General features: G+C 44.8%; 2 protein-coding genes across 2 annotated transcripts; one reads left to right on the forward strand and one right to left on the reverse strand.

Moving 5' to 3' along the window:
• The first annotated feature begins 170 nt into the window (after positions 1-170).
• hspb8 (heat shock protein b8) lies at positions 171-8,467 on the forward strand. Its single transcript, XM_035379137.1, has 3 exons — positions 171-964; positions 3,594-3,657; positions 7,397-8,467. Exons 1-3 carry the CDS (start codon positions 577-579, stop codon positions 7,560-7,562), a joined length of 618 nt encoding a protein of 205 aa, XP_035235028.1. The 5' UTR covers positions 171-576; the 3' UTR covers positions 7,563-8,467.
• Positions 8,468-8,993: 526 nt separating this feature from the next.
• On the reverse strand, positions 8,994-12,008 carry si:dkey-1k23.3 (heat shock protein 67B1). Its single transcript, XM_035379136.1, has 4 exons — positions 11,379-12,008; positions 10,871-10,934; positions 10,513-10,633; positions 8,994-9,783 (listed from the first exon to the last, which is right to left on the reverse strand). Exons 1-4 carry the CDS (start codon positions 11,752-11,754, stop codon positions 9,154-9,156), a joined length of 1,191 nt encoding a protein of 396 aa, XP_035235027.1. The 5' UTR covers positions 11,755-12,008; the 3' UTR covers positions 8,994-9,153.
• Between the last annotated feature and the right edge of the window lie 1,084 nt (positions 12,009-13,092).

Below are 13,092 nucleotides of genomic sequence, written 5' to 3' on the forward strand. Positions count from 1 at the left end.
GCATGTTGCAGGAACTTACGTGTTTGTATGATTAAAGCGGTTTGTCCTATTTGGTCAGTGACATCAGTTTGTGTATAACTCTTACCCAGCCTCTGGCCTTGCAGCCTTGAGCTCATTTCTATTAAAAAGCTAATGAGTTATTTGGGGGAGGGACGAGTCTCGGTGTGCTGGCTTTCCTGAATGACAGGGGCGATTGCTAAACTTGGACTGGAGGCGTCCAGAAGCTCCTGTCAGCTGTTGCGCACATTCCGGTTAAGGCGCATAATCCAGAACCGCCGCCTTGGGGAAGCCCACTATATAAAAGCCGACAAACTGCAGCTGGTGTTTTCAGAAAACGCTTTGAGTGCAAAAGAAAAGCACCACTGGACTTTAAGTAGCACATGTAAATAAACCGGTAGAATAGGAGAAGTGAATGTTTATACTGAACATTTCTGGAAAAGCAAGGTGGTATTCAACAGTTTGTGATCTCAACTGAAAACCTTATGTAATATTTCGTTAAGGTTGTGGTAGTGTAGAAAAAGCAAAGAAAACAAAAGTAGTCTACGTTTGCCCTTCATTGTCCAGGCGAATTACACAATGGCGGACGGAGAGTTCTACCCCTTGGGCAACAGGCAGAGGATCTCGCGGGACCCGTTTAGAGATCAGTCACTCGCTTCTCGGTTTATGGATGACGACTTTGGAATGGCACCTTTTTCCGAAGACCTGTCAATGGACTGGCCAGGCTGGGCACGACCCAGGCTAAGCACCCGTTTGGGCTCACCCTGGACCGGCTCCTTGCGGTCGGGGTTCCCTCGCTCGTCCAGGAGTGGTAGCCCCGGTCCTTCGTTCAGCTCGATGTACAGCGAGCCCCGTGGTTCGCCCGTCTCTGTCCCGGGAGAGCCATGGAAAGTTTGCGTGAATGTGCACAGCTTCAAACCAGAAGAGATTAACGTTAAAACTAAAGACGGATTTGTAGAAGTTTCAGGTGAGTATCTAGAGTACTGTTGTTTCGACGGTTATTATTATTATTATTATTATTTGTAGTTGTAGTGGTATGTTTTTCAAAGTATTTTTCCATTTTACAACTCTCAACTAGAATATTGTCATCTGTACACACAGGTATAACAACAATGATGGTCTCTATCAGATTCACCGCTAGCAGCCTACTGTGTTAAAAGTGAGACTACATCTAACGTCATATTAGTTTCCAAACGATTCGATTGGCTTCTGTGCATATTCACTACTGTGCGTTCTGTGCGTCACTGACGTCGCATCTGAAATATGTGGTTGACAAGTGCAGGATCATGCGGCCAAATCCGGATTATGTTACTTACTTCCCCATCTTTTCCCAATAACGACGACGAGGCTACTTTGCGCACCAACCAGTCATGTAGATTAGTTTGCACGGAAGACAGTCTGAGTGTGACCTGTGGCATGACTTCCTCTTACAATGCACCTGCTCAGATTCTTTCTGGATCATTCGGTGCTCCGGTAGCTTGTAACAACCATCTGGAGTCTTTATCAAAATGTCACCATACTGTTTTGACCTACAATGACAACCTGTAATGGAAAAGGTCCACCACTACTAAACTAAAATTTTTCAAAACATTTCTGTCAGTCCTCTTTTATTTGGAGGATAAACAAGTGTAAGACCGTGGCGTTAACACAAGGATCTATGTTTGGAAATATGTTGTGCACGTGAACTGGTTGGCGCCAAATACATTTGTTTTATATTACTGCAGCAAGTAGCCTGTACTTAATATGAAAAACAAAGTTTGTTTCTTCTGATATCTGGTGCTTCAGCCCTCTTCAGCGTGTGAAGGAATGCATTATGGGAATCGGGGTGACAGTCCAGAGAACGGCACCATTAGCCCCGTCATGCGCTTTTTATATCCACATTTTTTGTATGCCAGATGGATCAGTCAGTCACAGTAGCAAGGCTGAAGGCCGTCCAAGCGACCTGACCTAGCGCTAAAAGTGCCCGTGTGCGTGTCATGAAGAAGTGCGTGTGGATCACGCGTTGAAAATACTTTTCTGCACAAGTCAAGGGGCACACTCCTATCCTGAGGCGCAAAATGCTGGGTTTGTTTTGCGATAGACTTTCAGATTCGGCCAGCGTCCCCAAAAGTGGTGCTCTTGAAATGAATTGGTTCTGAAATGGCTTTTCTCCGTGAGCGCGGACCGCAGATGAGACTCTCCGAGCACCGCGAGACGCTAAGCGCGACGGAACCTTTTTGGAATGCGAAATCGCGCGCCGCCAGGGATCAAGATTGGGATGCGGATAGATTGAGCCCCACCAGTGTTGTTTTCTGTTCTGTTCTGGTATTCTCCACTGTCAGAGATTTCACAGGGGGGGGGTTAGGATTACAAATAGCTTGGCCGACAGAGAGGGGGCAGGGCAGGGCAGTTTTCGCATGTCACGGCAACAGACGGGGCAGAAAGCAGCTGTTAACTGTGAGTGCTGGATTTAAGGCGAGGCCTCTACATACCCCCCACACTGTTCCAAGAATCTCTGTAACACCACGGTCCAAAAAAATAAGTGCTTTCATTTTTTTTTTTTTTTTAAGATTCTGTGCTGTGAAGAAACAGACAGGCAGTCTCTGTTAACATGTACAAGGAGGAGGCCGATATATAAAACACTGGGCTTGTGGACACTTAACCCTTCATGTCGCAAGATCACAAATCCGTGATTAGAATGTTCTCAACCGAACATTCTAATGCTGATGTACCAGTCACTGCTGGTAACTGAGAGCAGTGGAGTTCTAGAACTTTGAAAAAACATTCCAGAATATCTACTCATCAAAGGGTTGATCCAGAAACTGAGTATTACTTTTTAGGGACCGGAACACAGTGACAAAGCCAGGAGTTCACTTATGTTACACTGCAGGCATTTAGCAGATGCCCTTATCCAGAGTGACCTGCACAGCTTTTTGCATTTTTTATATAGAATCCATTTATACTGCTCAATACATACTGAAGCAATGTAGGTTAACTGCCTTACTTAAGGGTGCAACTGCAGTGTACTACAGCCCTTAGGTTACAAGGCCAGTTCTTTACCTATTATACTACACTGCATCTGGACGGATGTCGGACCGCAGTGATCCCTAAAATTAAACCATCATAATTCCGAGGAATCAAAAGCTTACCCATGGTGCCATATATTTCAGGCCTATGTGGAATTTGAAATGGGTACATTTAAATATCCTCATGAGGTTTTCCTGTTAGACCGGGGGGGGTGGTGTCAGACTCCATTCCTGGAGAGCCAAATTGTTTACTGGTTTTCTGTGTTTTTCAGTACTCAAGTGAATTGGCTGCGATTCAAAGGGTAGCGTAAAAAACAGCATAGACTGCAACCCTCCCTCCCTGAGTTTGGTACCGCTGTGGTATACTAATATTACAGGAACACACAGAAATAGGTCAGCATACAGTGCCGATAATGTGCTTTGGGAGTACATTGCAAGCCGCCCTTGAGGACTCCAATGATGCAATAACAGTATTGCTAATGAGAAATCTAGTCCTACATCATGACAAGAATATTTGGAAAGAACAGTATTGTGGGCTGACCTAAGTCATGTTATGTTGACTTGTGTACATTTTTGCTCTCTTTATCCTAGGAAAACACGAGGAAAAGCAAGAAGAGGGGAGCATCGTGACAAAAAACTTCACCAAGAAAATCCAGTGAGTATCCAGAAGCTTCCAGAATGATTGGCTGGATAGTTCCGCTCTCATGGGTGCAAGGCATTAGTCTACTTTCCTATTTTAGAGCGCCAGCCATTGAAGCCAGGGATTTAAATAGAAGGATCGCAATTCTCGTGTGCGAGCGAAGCAATTAAAAATCTGATTCTCTGTACGCATGAAATGGTTGAATTGTCCAAATATTATTTTTTCATAATAAATTATACTCTACAGTAATACTGAATTTGCATTAAAAAATTATAACTAATATTAGATAAGTTTCTGAGGGGAATTAAAAATAATTGTTGACATGCTGTTATATTGGTGTTGTTTGCAGTTTAAGTAATACTGAAACTAATATAAAAACTTATAGGAAATTACAGTATGATTCCCTAGGAATGTAATGACTTTAAAATAGTAATTGTTTGAAAAACAGATGTTCAAACAATGAGTCATGTCCATTTCTATTTCAACTATGAAGTCTGATAAACATATAAAATGACCTCTTGTTTCAATGATGGAAATTTTAATGTAGCAACTATTGTTGTTTGATTTGATCTGACAGCTATTGCTTTTTATAATGACCAACATTTTCCACCTTTTTTTCCGTAATTATATGCTGTAAGAGTAAATGGATTGCAAAGATAAAACAAATTATTTTAAAATGTTAAACTACAAATGATTTCTTAAACAAGATATTTTAAAAATGAATGCTAATATGTACTTTTCAGGGTTTGCCAAATAAACCTTTACGTGTCTTGCACTGTGCAAGATGGTGGATGTAGCTAGGCTATTGCCAGTTCATTGTAGGACCCCTTTGTGTTTACGAAGAGCGTATGGCTTTGTTGCCATGCAACACTTTTCCTTTAATTGGATCACAGAACTCAGAGCCGCACAGCGAATCAGAGTTGGTCTTACAACAGCGTCACTTCAGGAGTTTTAATTCCGTGTATTGGGATGGCAGGTCTGGTATGTAACGTTACCGGTCATATAGAAACTGGTGCAAGATAATGACTTCTTCACTCCGGGTATATCGTTTTTTTTTTTTTTAAGTCAAATACGGTTCACATTCACCGCCGCGCCTGTACTGACAACTGCTTCTTAACTAGGCTACTGTAGCTACCCTGCAATGCCACATTTCTAAATTAATGTTAGCTAGCTCTATAGATCCTCTCCCAACATACAAACAATTAATAGGTTTGTTGTGTACAATAGCACATTTGTGGGGTAGCATTGCTTTGGAATACAGCTTGTTTAATTTGTGTGAGGTAAGATAGGCGCTAACTAGGTGTAATTTTGATGTCAGTACTTTTAATGGCGGGCCTAGATTTCGCCAGTTTGAATGAATGACTTATAGACAGTGTTTTGTATGTGTGTGTAACTTGGCTGTTTTGTACACTGAAAACATCAACATTTTCCGCCCTTTTTTGTATCCTGGCCTTTAGAGTTGTAGTAATGGCATTGCTACCTTCTCTTTTATCAGTTTGAGCAATGGTTATTCAAAGGCATCTGACTGTTTTAGGTTGAGTCATTCAGTAAAGGGAGTGGACCTTTCTCCCTCTCCCTCTCTCTCTCTCTCTCTCTCTCTCTCCACCCTTGGCTTCTCGAGCTGTGTTTCAATCTTTTCTCGGAAAAGAAAGCATATTGGAGATTTTTTCTGGCAGTCACACAGAATCAATGTGAGTGATAAAAATAAAAAAAATAAATAATAAAAATGAGAATAAAACTGTAGCCAGAGGTAAACAAAATTCAGCAGCGGACAGATAAGGTCGCGCAGTGTCCGGAGTAATAACCTGTCTGAGTGATGTGACTTTGCCGGAGAATGATGACTTTTGCCACTCGATATTTGCCCTGCCCGATAGACTGTGAGTGCGAGACGGCCCCATTTTTGCGATGATGTATGTATTTCTCATTCTCCAGCGGCACATTGGGAAGGAAATAATATCCTGCCTCCTTTCGTGCCGGCCTCTGCAGACATGCGGAGAGGTGCGGGGATTGTGAGAGGACTGTGCTAATTAAATGGAGGGTGGGCACAAATTCTGACGTGGCCCCGGTTTATTTAAGTACCTCAGCGACTTGGCAGCTTTTATGGAAAGCCCAGGCAAGGCCTTTTTAGGCTATGGCACTTGACAAAGCCCAGGCTCTCGCTCGCTTTCTCTTTCTGTCTCTGTTTCTCAATCTCTACTCCCCTACCCCCCCTTCATTCTCTTCCTCTGTCTCTTCCCCTTCCTTCCTAGTCCCCTTTCTCTCTCTCTCTGTCTCTCCCTTTATGTATATCTGTCCCTTTCTTTTTCTCTCTCCCCCTTCTCCTCTACCCTTTTCTCTCTCACTCTTTCTTTTTATCCATCTATCCATCTTTGAAGCTCCCCTATTTCACAGTGCACACTTCTCTGTGTGAGGAGGACCATATTTAAATACTCATTTTACAGCCGGGGCTATTTTTGTGGGTGAAAGTGCCTTTACTGTGTAGAAATCTCATCATTGTCATTCGTACAAATGATCCATTTCGGTTCGCCACTAATGTATCTGAACTGAGATTTTAGCTATTAAGACCACCATTATGGCTTCTTTGGACAGTGTCTGAGGTCTGAGACCTGGATCTCATTATGAATGGCAATGTAGCTTAGCTGACCATAATCCACTCTTTCCCAGGTCCTATGTATGTTCCCACTATGTCAGGAATGAGTTTGGAGTACCTGTTTGTATATTAAACATAGCAACATGATTGTATTTTAGTCATATGTATTCTATATCTTTTACTGTTACCTACCCACGGACCACAGATGGAATCTTGCTTGATAGCTCATTCCGAGACAGCCCCGTAAAACAAATGAATAAACAAATTAATGAATTAATGAATTAATTTGCTAATTAATGGGGCAGATGGTTGTCCGTGCAGCCTTCTTTAAATGGTTAAATCAATGCAATCTTGTACAGTCTGGCTTTCTACAAATCTATCCATGAAATGTCTGTCGAGTATCATTCCATGATTTTTTTTTTAACCAGTTCTCTTGCGTTCCCTCTTTCTATCTTTCTCCCTCCTTCCTTAAAAAACGAGCCATTATTAGGCAGCTTCTACGCTCTTAAAGCCTAATTATAGCCTATTAAAGCCTAAAAAAAAAACCTTATAGGAGAAAATGTAATTTTCTCTATCACAAAATTGGTTGCTGCCAGTCTGCTTTAACAGATGATTGTAATGTATGCTGATGGCAATTTCAGGTGATAAAACGTCCATCAGGCAGGAATTGGTAATTGGAATCTTGACTTTCCGTCTGCATTCCACACCTAGAGCCCCCTTTTCTCCCGCAGCAAGCGATGCAGCACTAACATTTTAATGAAAACCACGACATAAATTTTTAAAAATGTATCTTCAGGCGTCGAGAATGTTAGGTCGGAACGAGGTGTTTGGGGAGGGTGTGGGGGGTTGGGGGGGAGGAGGATCTGCGGTGTGAACTCAAAGCTGGATTTTGAGGTCAGAGGGGTCACCTTGGCGGAGCCGAAAATATTTCCCTCACGTTTAGTGCTGGAGCCCGGCTAACGCTCTGAAGTCCTTTCGGTAGATGGGACTTGACAAGGTGTCCGTCAACGCCATCGGCTCGGTAGAAAATTTGAATGAGCGGCGCTTTGCGAAGGGAGCGGGTTGACGAACTCCCGAGAGGCAGCCGTACCGGACACAATGGGCCACTTTTTCGCGGGGTTGCGGTAATTTTCACACCTGTTTTCCGTCTGTCCCTTTTTCCAGAATACCGTCAGATGTTGACCCCGTCAGCGTCTTCGCCTCCTTGTCTCCCGAGGGGGTCCTCATAATCGAGGCGCACCAGACACCCCCTTACTACCTTTTCAGCAGCGAGCCACCCAAAGAGAAGGAAGCGCCGGAGCTCAAAACTCAGGAAGCCCCCTTGGCTTAGGAAGCGTTGGCCTTGATGATGGGACGCAAGCACGCGACAGCCCCTCCAACCCCTCCTCCCCTCCTGCCCCAAAACTTCTGTGACATTTAAGAACGTCCTCCTGATTAGATGAGCACACGTCCATTTACAAGGCTCTGGTCCCCTTTGTAAAAGTCGAGCTGGGGACGCCCCCATCCTGGACTAACCAGGACTCGCCCCCCCCCCCCTTAGAGTAACCCAATCAAATTTCAGAACTAGAAGGTGGCCTGCCCCAGCGGAGCCTAGCTTCTTGGTGGTCAAGATGTGAAATGTCAAAAGACAAAGGAAGTTTGCAGGTTACCGTCCACCTGGATAATCCCATGACGCTGAAGGGTAGGCCGTGTATCGAGCAAGCACCAATAAATTAGATATCTGCTTTTCAGTGTGACACCATCCCCTGTGCAATCCCATCCTTCACCAGCAGGTCACATGACCCAGAATTCTCCAAAAAGGCCACCAGACAGGGTGTTTTTTATTTTGCCACATGTGGTACCTTTTTTAAAGATAATGTCAAACTGTCCAGAGTTTGCCTGTGTACGTTTGATCAAGCCGATCAAATCGACGTGTAGGTGTGCACACCTCGTCCATGGAGTGGGCTTGGTTCTCAATCATATTTTGTTGGAGAAATTTTATAAGAAATAGTAACTTCAACAGTGTGTAACAATGTGTTTTTTTTTCCATGTGTAAATATGTTTTCTCGAGAAAAGTCAATACATCGATCAGTCCAGTGACATTATAGAGGTCTTACAAAATGGTGTTCTTTGCCTTTTTTTTTTTTTTTACTTGTACATGTGACGGTGTTTGTTATGCAAAATGCATACATTGTTGACAGCGCTCCACCAGATGTCTTTGTAATGTTTATGAAACAATAAACCCTCCAGACGCTACTCTGCTCGGTGTCACGTCTGTGTCTTTCGTTTGACATTCATAAACTTTGGGGAATGTTCTAGGAGGGGGCCCGTTTTTCACTCAGCAGGAGTAATTCGGCGACGGGCTCGTCTGAGACTTGTACGCGGCAGCTCGGCTGTGTCTCGGTCCCTCACGCAATCACTTACTCACGCCCCTGAGCCCGCGATATTTCTGGGAGCTCAGAGGTTAGACTGGTTTAAGATGTCACATGAGCTGTCGGTATATTAAACAAAAATCTATATTAAAGCAGGTATTTTAATATTCCCAGTAATGTCACAGCACTTGATAGATAGAATGCATATGAATTATTACTGATTAATGCTTTTTGTCATACGTTCACAGTGACCTCCATTATTGTCCATTCGGTGGTGGTTTACTCTATGATTGCATCTACTGTACTGTATGTACTGGTGAGGCAGGTAATGTCATGTATAATCGGTGAAGATGGCTTGGTTAATTGTTTATTTTGTGCCTAAAGATGAGATGGGTTGTGACCCAGACAGAGATGATCCATGCAATAGTTTATTAGTGCTCCCAGGTAGAAAGGTTACAGTACGGTCACCATAGGTCATTTAGTGCTAGTTTTGAGACTGTAGGTTATTGCGGTCGAGAGTTGGGCCAGGGCCAAGGAAGCTGCAGGTTGCTTGAAGAAGACCTGGACTGATCAAGATTCAGGCGCCCCCTTGGTGAGCTCGACCTGCTCTATTTCCTGCTGTTCTGGGACGTCCTGCTCAGGTCTTGGGGCTTCCTGGCTGGGATCCGCAGAAGTGGATTCCGGGGCTTCCTGTACAGGTTCTCCAGCGGCATCCTGCTGGGGTCCGGTCTCAGTTGAGGGGTCTCCCGGCTCCCCCTGCCCCTCCGCGCCTCCATCTGGGGCGGGCTGATCCTCCTGGTTCCCCGAGGCCTCCTGCGGTTCCTGTCCCACGTCGCCCTCCTCTTGAGCAGGTTTGGGATCTACTTGTTCTTCGGCTGCGCCCCCCTCGGGCTGAGTGGGTGCCTCCTTACCCCCCGAGACAGCGGCTCTCTCCTCCACCAACACCTCAGAATCATCTGCCTGAAGCTCCTCCCATTGCTCCACGGAGGACTCTGATTGGACAGCCGGAGCTTGCTGTGGCTCATCCCCGCCCTGTGGTTCGTCGCTGGGGCCCTGTGTGGGCGGGGTCTGGAGTTCCTCTGTGTCTGCAGCCTGCGTTTCCCCACTCTCCTCCCCTCCAGCGGTTTCTTGGGTCTTGGCTCCCACTGCTGCCGGGTCATCCTTCACATTGCACTCTGAAGACTGAAGCTTCTCTTCTACCTGTAGAAGATGGCAGCCATTTTTCTTATGGACAACAGAGGAAAGACCTGGAAACACTCAAAGATGCAGTGTTCTGAAGGATTATTTAGTTTGCTCAGTGCTATGAGAAATCAGGTGTCATCGAGCTCTGGAGAATAGGCTTTTCCATAAATGGAAACCTTATGGCACACTCACTAGCAGTGATGAAATGACTACTCAGGAAGAAAATAACATTTGCACTCTAAATTTAGAAATTGTAACCCAAATGTAAACAAGTGTATCAGATTGTGAACAACAAGACGAAACCTCAAATTATCTTTCTAATTGCTGGTCCCTGTGCTATAAAACCATGCCAGATTTTTTATGCAGCTGGTCAATTATGAGTCTGATCCATTTGGCAGCATTACATTTAATCTGACAGACAGACAAGCTGAGGTAAAACCTGGCAACTCATGGAGGATTAGCAAATAGTGACAGTCACAGATAGTCAGAGCTTAGAAACTTGGCTAAGAAACACAAACTACCCGTTTGAGTGTAACGTAAAGCAGGCACAAGCACACAAGCAGAAGGCTGCCTATGTCAGTCCAAAATCTACCCATCTGAAATTGGACTTGTATGGTGAAAAGTGACACAGGAAAGGTACGTTCACCTGTGCAGCCATTTTGAAAAGAGGCGGACTTTTTTGTTTTGTGATGTTCCTGTGACCTGGGCTTTTTTTCGTGTTAGTGTTCATCTTCATTATTTCTTCACCTGGATGGGGATGATAATCTCTGCTGGATGGGAGGAAGCAGGCAGCGGGCCCTCCACAGACAGCACCCCGTCACCGGACAGAGAGGAGCTTACGTGATGGAGATCAATCGCGGCTGGGAGTCTGAAACAAGTAACAGGTAACAGCCATCCAATCACATGGCAGATAGAAAAAAAATATATATATATATCTTTATGAAAACAGCAAGCTGTGAAACGAGGACGGTTTGTATGACTACAGAGAGAGTTCCGGCAAAAACTTATCAGAGTGAACAGCTTCAGCCAAATATGCAGTCTGTTAACCTCCCGACCTGCTGCTGTCCAGCTGACGCAACATATGGCCGCTGTTGTCAGGACTTACTTGTATTTTCTTGTAAAATATCTAGAGACAAAGCCGTGTTCATCCTCCCTCTCCTCATGTTTCCCTGGGGATAAGGTCAAAATGAACCGTATATCACATATGGAAATGAAACAGCTCAACTCCAGTATTTTAGTACCTCGTCTGATATAATAATTGTCAACGTAATTATTCGTTCCCACATTTTCTTAACTGGGCGACTGTCAGCTCCTAGCCTCAGCAAACACATTCAAGTGTCTCCAGCTCCACATAAATATGTATTGTAACACTGGATAGATTTTTGTACATTTAGGAAAGGCAAATCCAGTAAAAAAAAAAATGAATAGGCCAACCAGAAGTATATCCACCAATCACAATCTGCCATGTTCCATTGGCTGTCACCAATGTACTCTGTGACTGGTGAAGCCTCCCTGGGCAGGAGGTACACTTAAGGTGATTTTACAACCAGCCTATCTTTATTTTAGTATGCCTGAGAAAGACTATGATGAGTAAAGCCAATATATTACTGTACCTGTGATCTCCAGGTAACCCTCCTTGGTTTTTATGCTTATTTCCTCTGGGGAGAAGTGGTTGACGTCCAGGTTGACTTGCCACCTGTCCTGTCCGGTGAGGATCTCAGAAACGCCCCCGGGTAGTTTGGGACAGGGGTGCAGGGGGGTCTGTGCGGACGAGGAGAAGAGAGGGGCTCGTCTGTACCCCATCCAAGAGGAGGTGCCCAGCTGCCTCCCAGCACTCTCAGCCCAGCTGAGGTCACAGGGCATCGGGAAAGGGGGCGTCCCGAAGTCCTGGTCGAAGATTCGGCTCCACTGCGGCCAGCGCCGGAACGGGTCCCAGGTCAGGTCTCGGCAGAACAAGGGTTGCGGCAGAGCTTTGTCCTCTTCAGCCATGGTCACTGAAAACTACCCAAGGAGTTTTTTTATTTTTATTTTTTTATTTTTTAAACAAACAAACAGACTACACAGTGGCCCTTTGATATATGACTCTTCGGTTCCCTCGGCTGCGCAGTCAGAAAAATAGATTTCGAGTTCAGTCCATGAGCAATTACAATGCACCAGTCGGAAATAAAGAGACGAAAGACAATAGAAGGAGATTAATAACGGGCAAAGGGTTCGCTGAAGCGTTGTGCAGCTAGGAGACATCTCCCTCCCTCTTTATATACCCTTCCTGTCCTTTTAGCACTTATTAAGCATTCATAATTAGCCAATGCGATGGGAAGGTAAGAATGAGGTGACAACTACGGGGACGTTGCCGCAACTTTTCTGTTGCCAGGGCGATAGAGAAGGAGACGCTAATTATCTGTATTTATAGCAGTGAAGGGGAAACGGCAAATACTTTGTCGATGACTCCGGCCATCGTGGCCGAAGCTACTGTCTGCTGACAGCCATGGTGCGTCTTGGCACCCTTTCGTCCTCTGTTCGGAAACCACAGTCATCGATTCTAAAACAGAACAAAGAACTTACCGAAGCACAGTTCCATAGGAGGCATTAGAATTTGGGCTATTGCTTACATAGGAGCCGGACTGAGGACGAATTTCAAATTTAATTGGAACAGATTTTCATATACAGCGTTATACTATATATAATTTTCTAATTTGGGTGTACTTTGTCTTCAGTTTAAAGAAACCCAGTGCACCACTGCTTCAAATATGAGGTAGGCAGAGGCTATGCATACCCATTATTTTCATCATTAAAAAGCAAATCTGCGCTCGCGTGCGTGTCAAACTGAGGTGCCGGGGGGACAGCCGTCGAACGAGCTCGGTTTTCCCCCAATACACGGCGCGTGACAGATTAAACAACCGCGCGAGTCATTCGTCATTCCCAGAGGGGGCAGGATCAGCCTGTATCCACAAATTGTCCTGAGTATTTAGCGCTGGAAATGAACCGAAGGAGTTGAGTGGACGTCGACTTGCAAGGTCACGTAAAGGAAGAGGTGACATTGCAAATCCCCAACGCACCAGGCCCCAGGCTCCACGTCCCGGCCATTTCAGGCGTACAGCAACTTTTAAAAATGGCTCAATTAATTTGCAATGACACGCAGAATGCGAAGATACAAGATGAAAGATATAAGTTCCTACTTTTTTTTTTTTTCTTGGACCGAAAAGAGACTTGTGGTACTGGTGCCATCCCAATTAGAATTACAATGCTGCTTCCGAAGATAGTGAGGATTTCCACCGATGAAAGAGTCGGCCGGCTCCTCCCTGTCTATTTTGCTTTTCTGCTAATGAG

This window comes from Anguilla anguilla, chromosome 10 (assembly GCF_013347855.1).
Source record: "Anguilla anguilla isolate fAngAng1 chromosome 10, fAngAng1.pri, whole genome shotgun sequence".
NCBI lineage: Eukaryota > Metazoa > Chordata > Actinopteri > Anguilliformes > Anguillidae > Anguilla > Anguilla anguilla.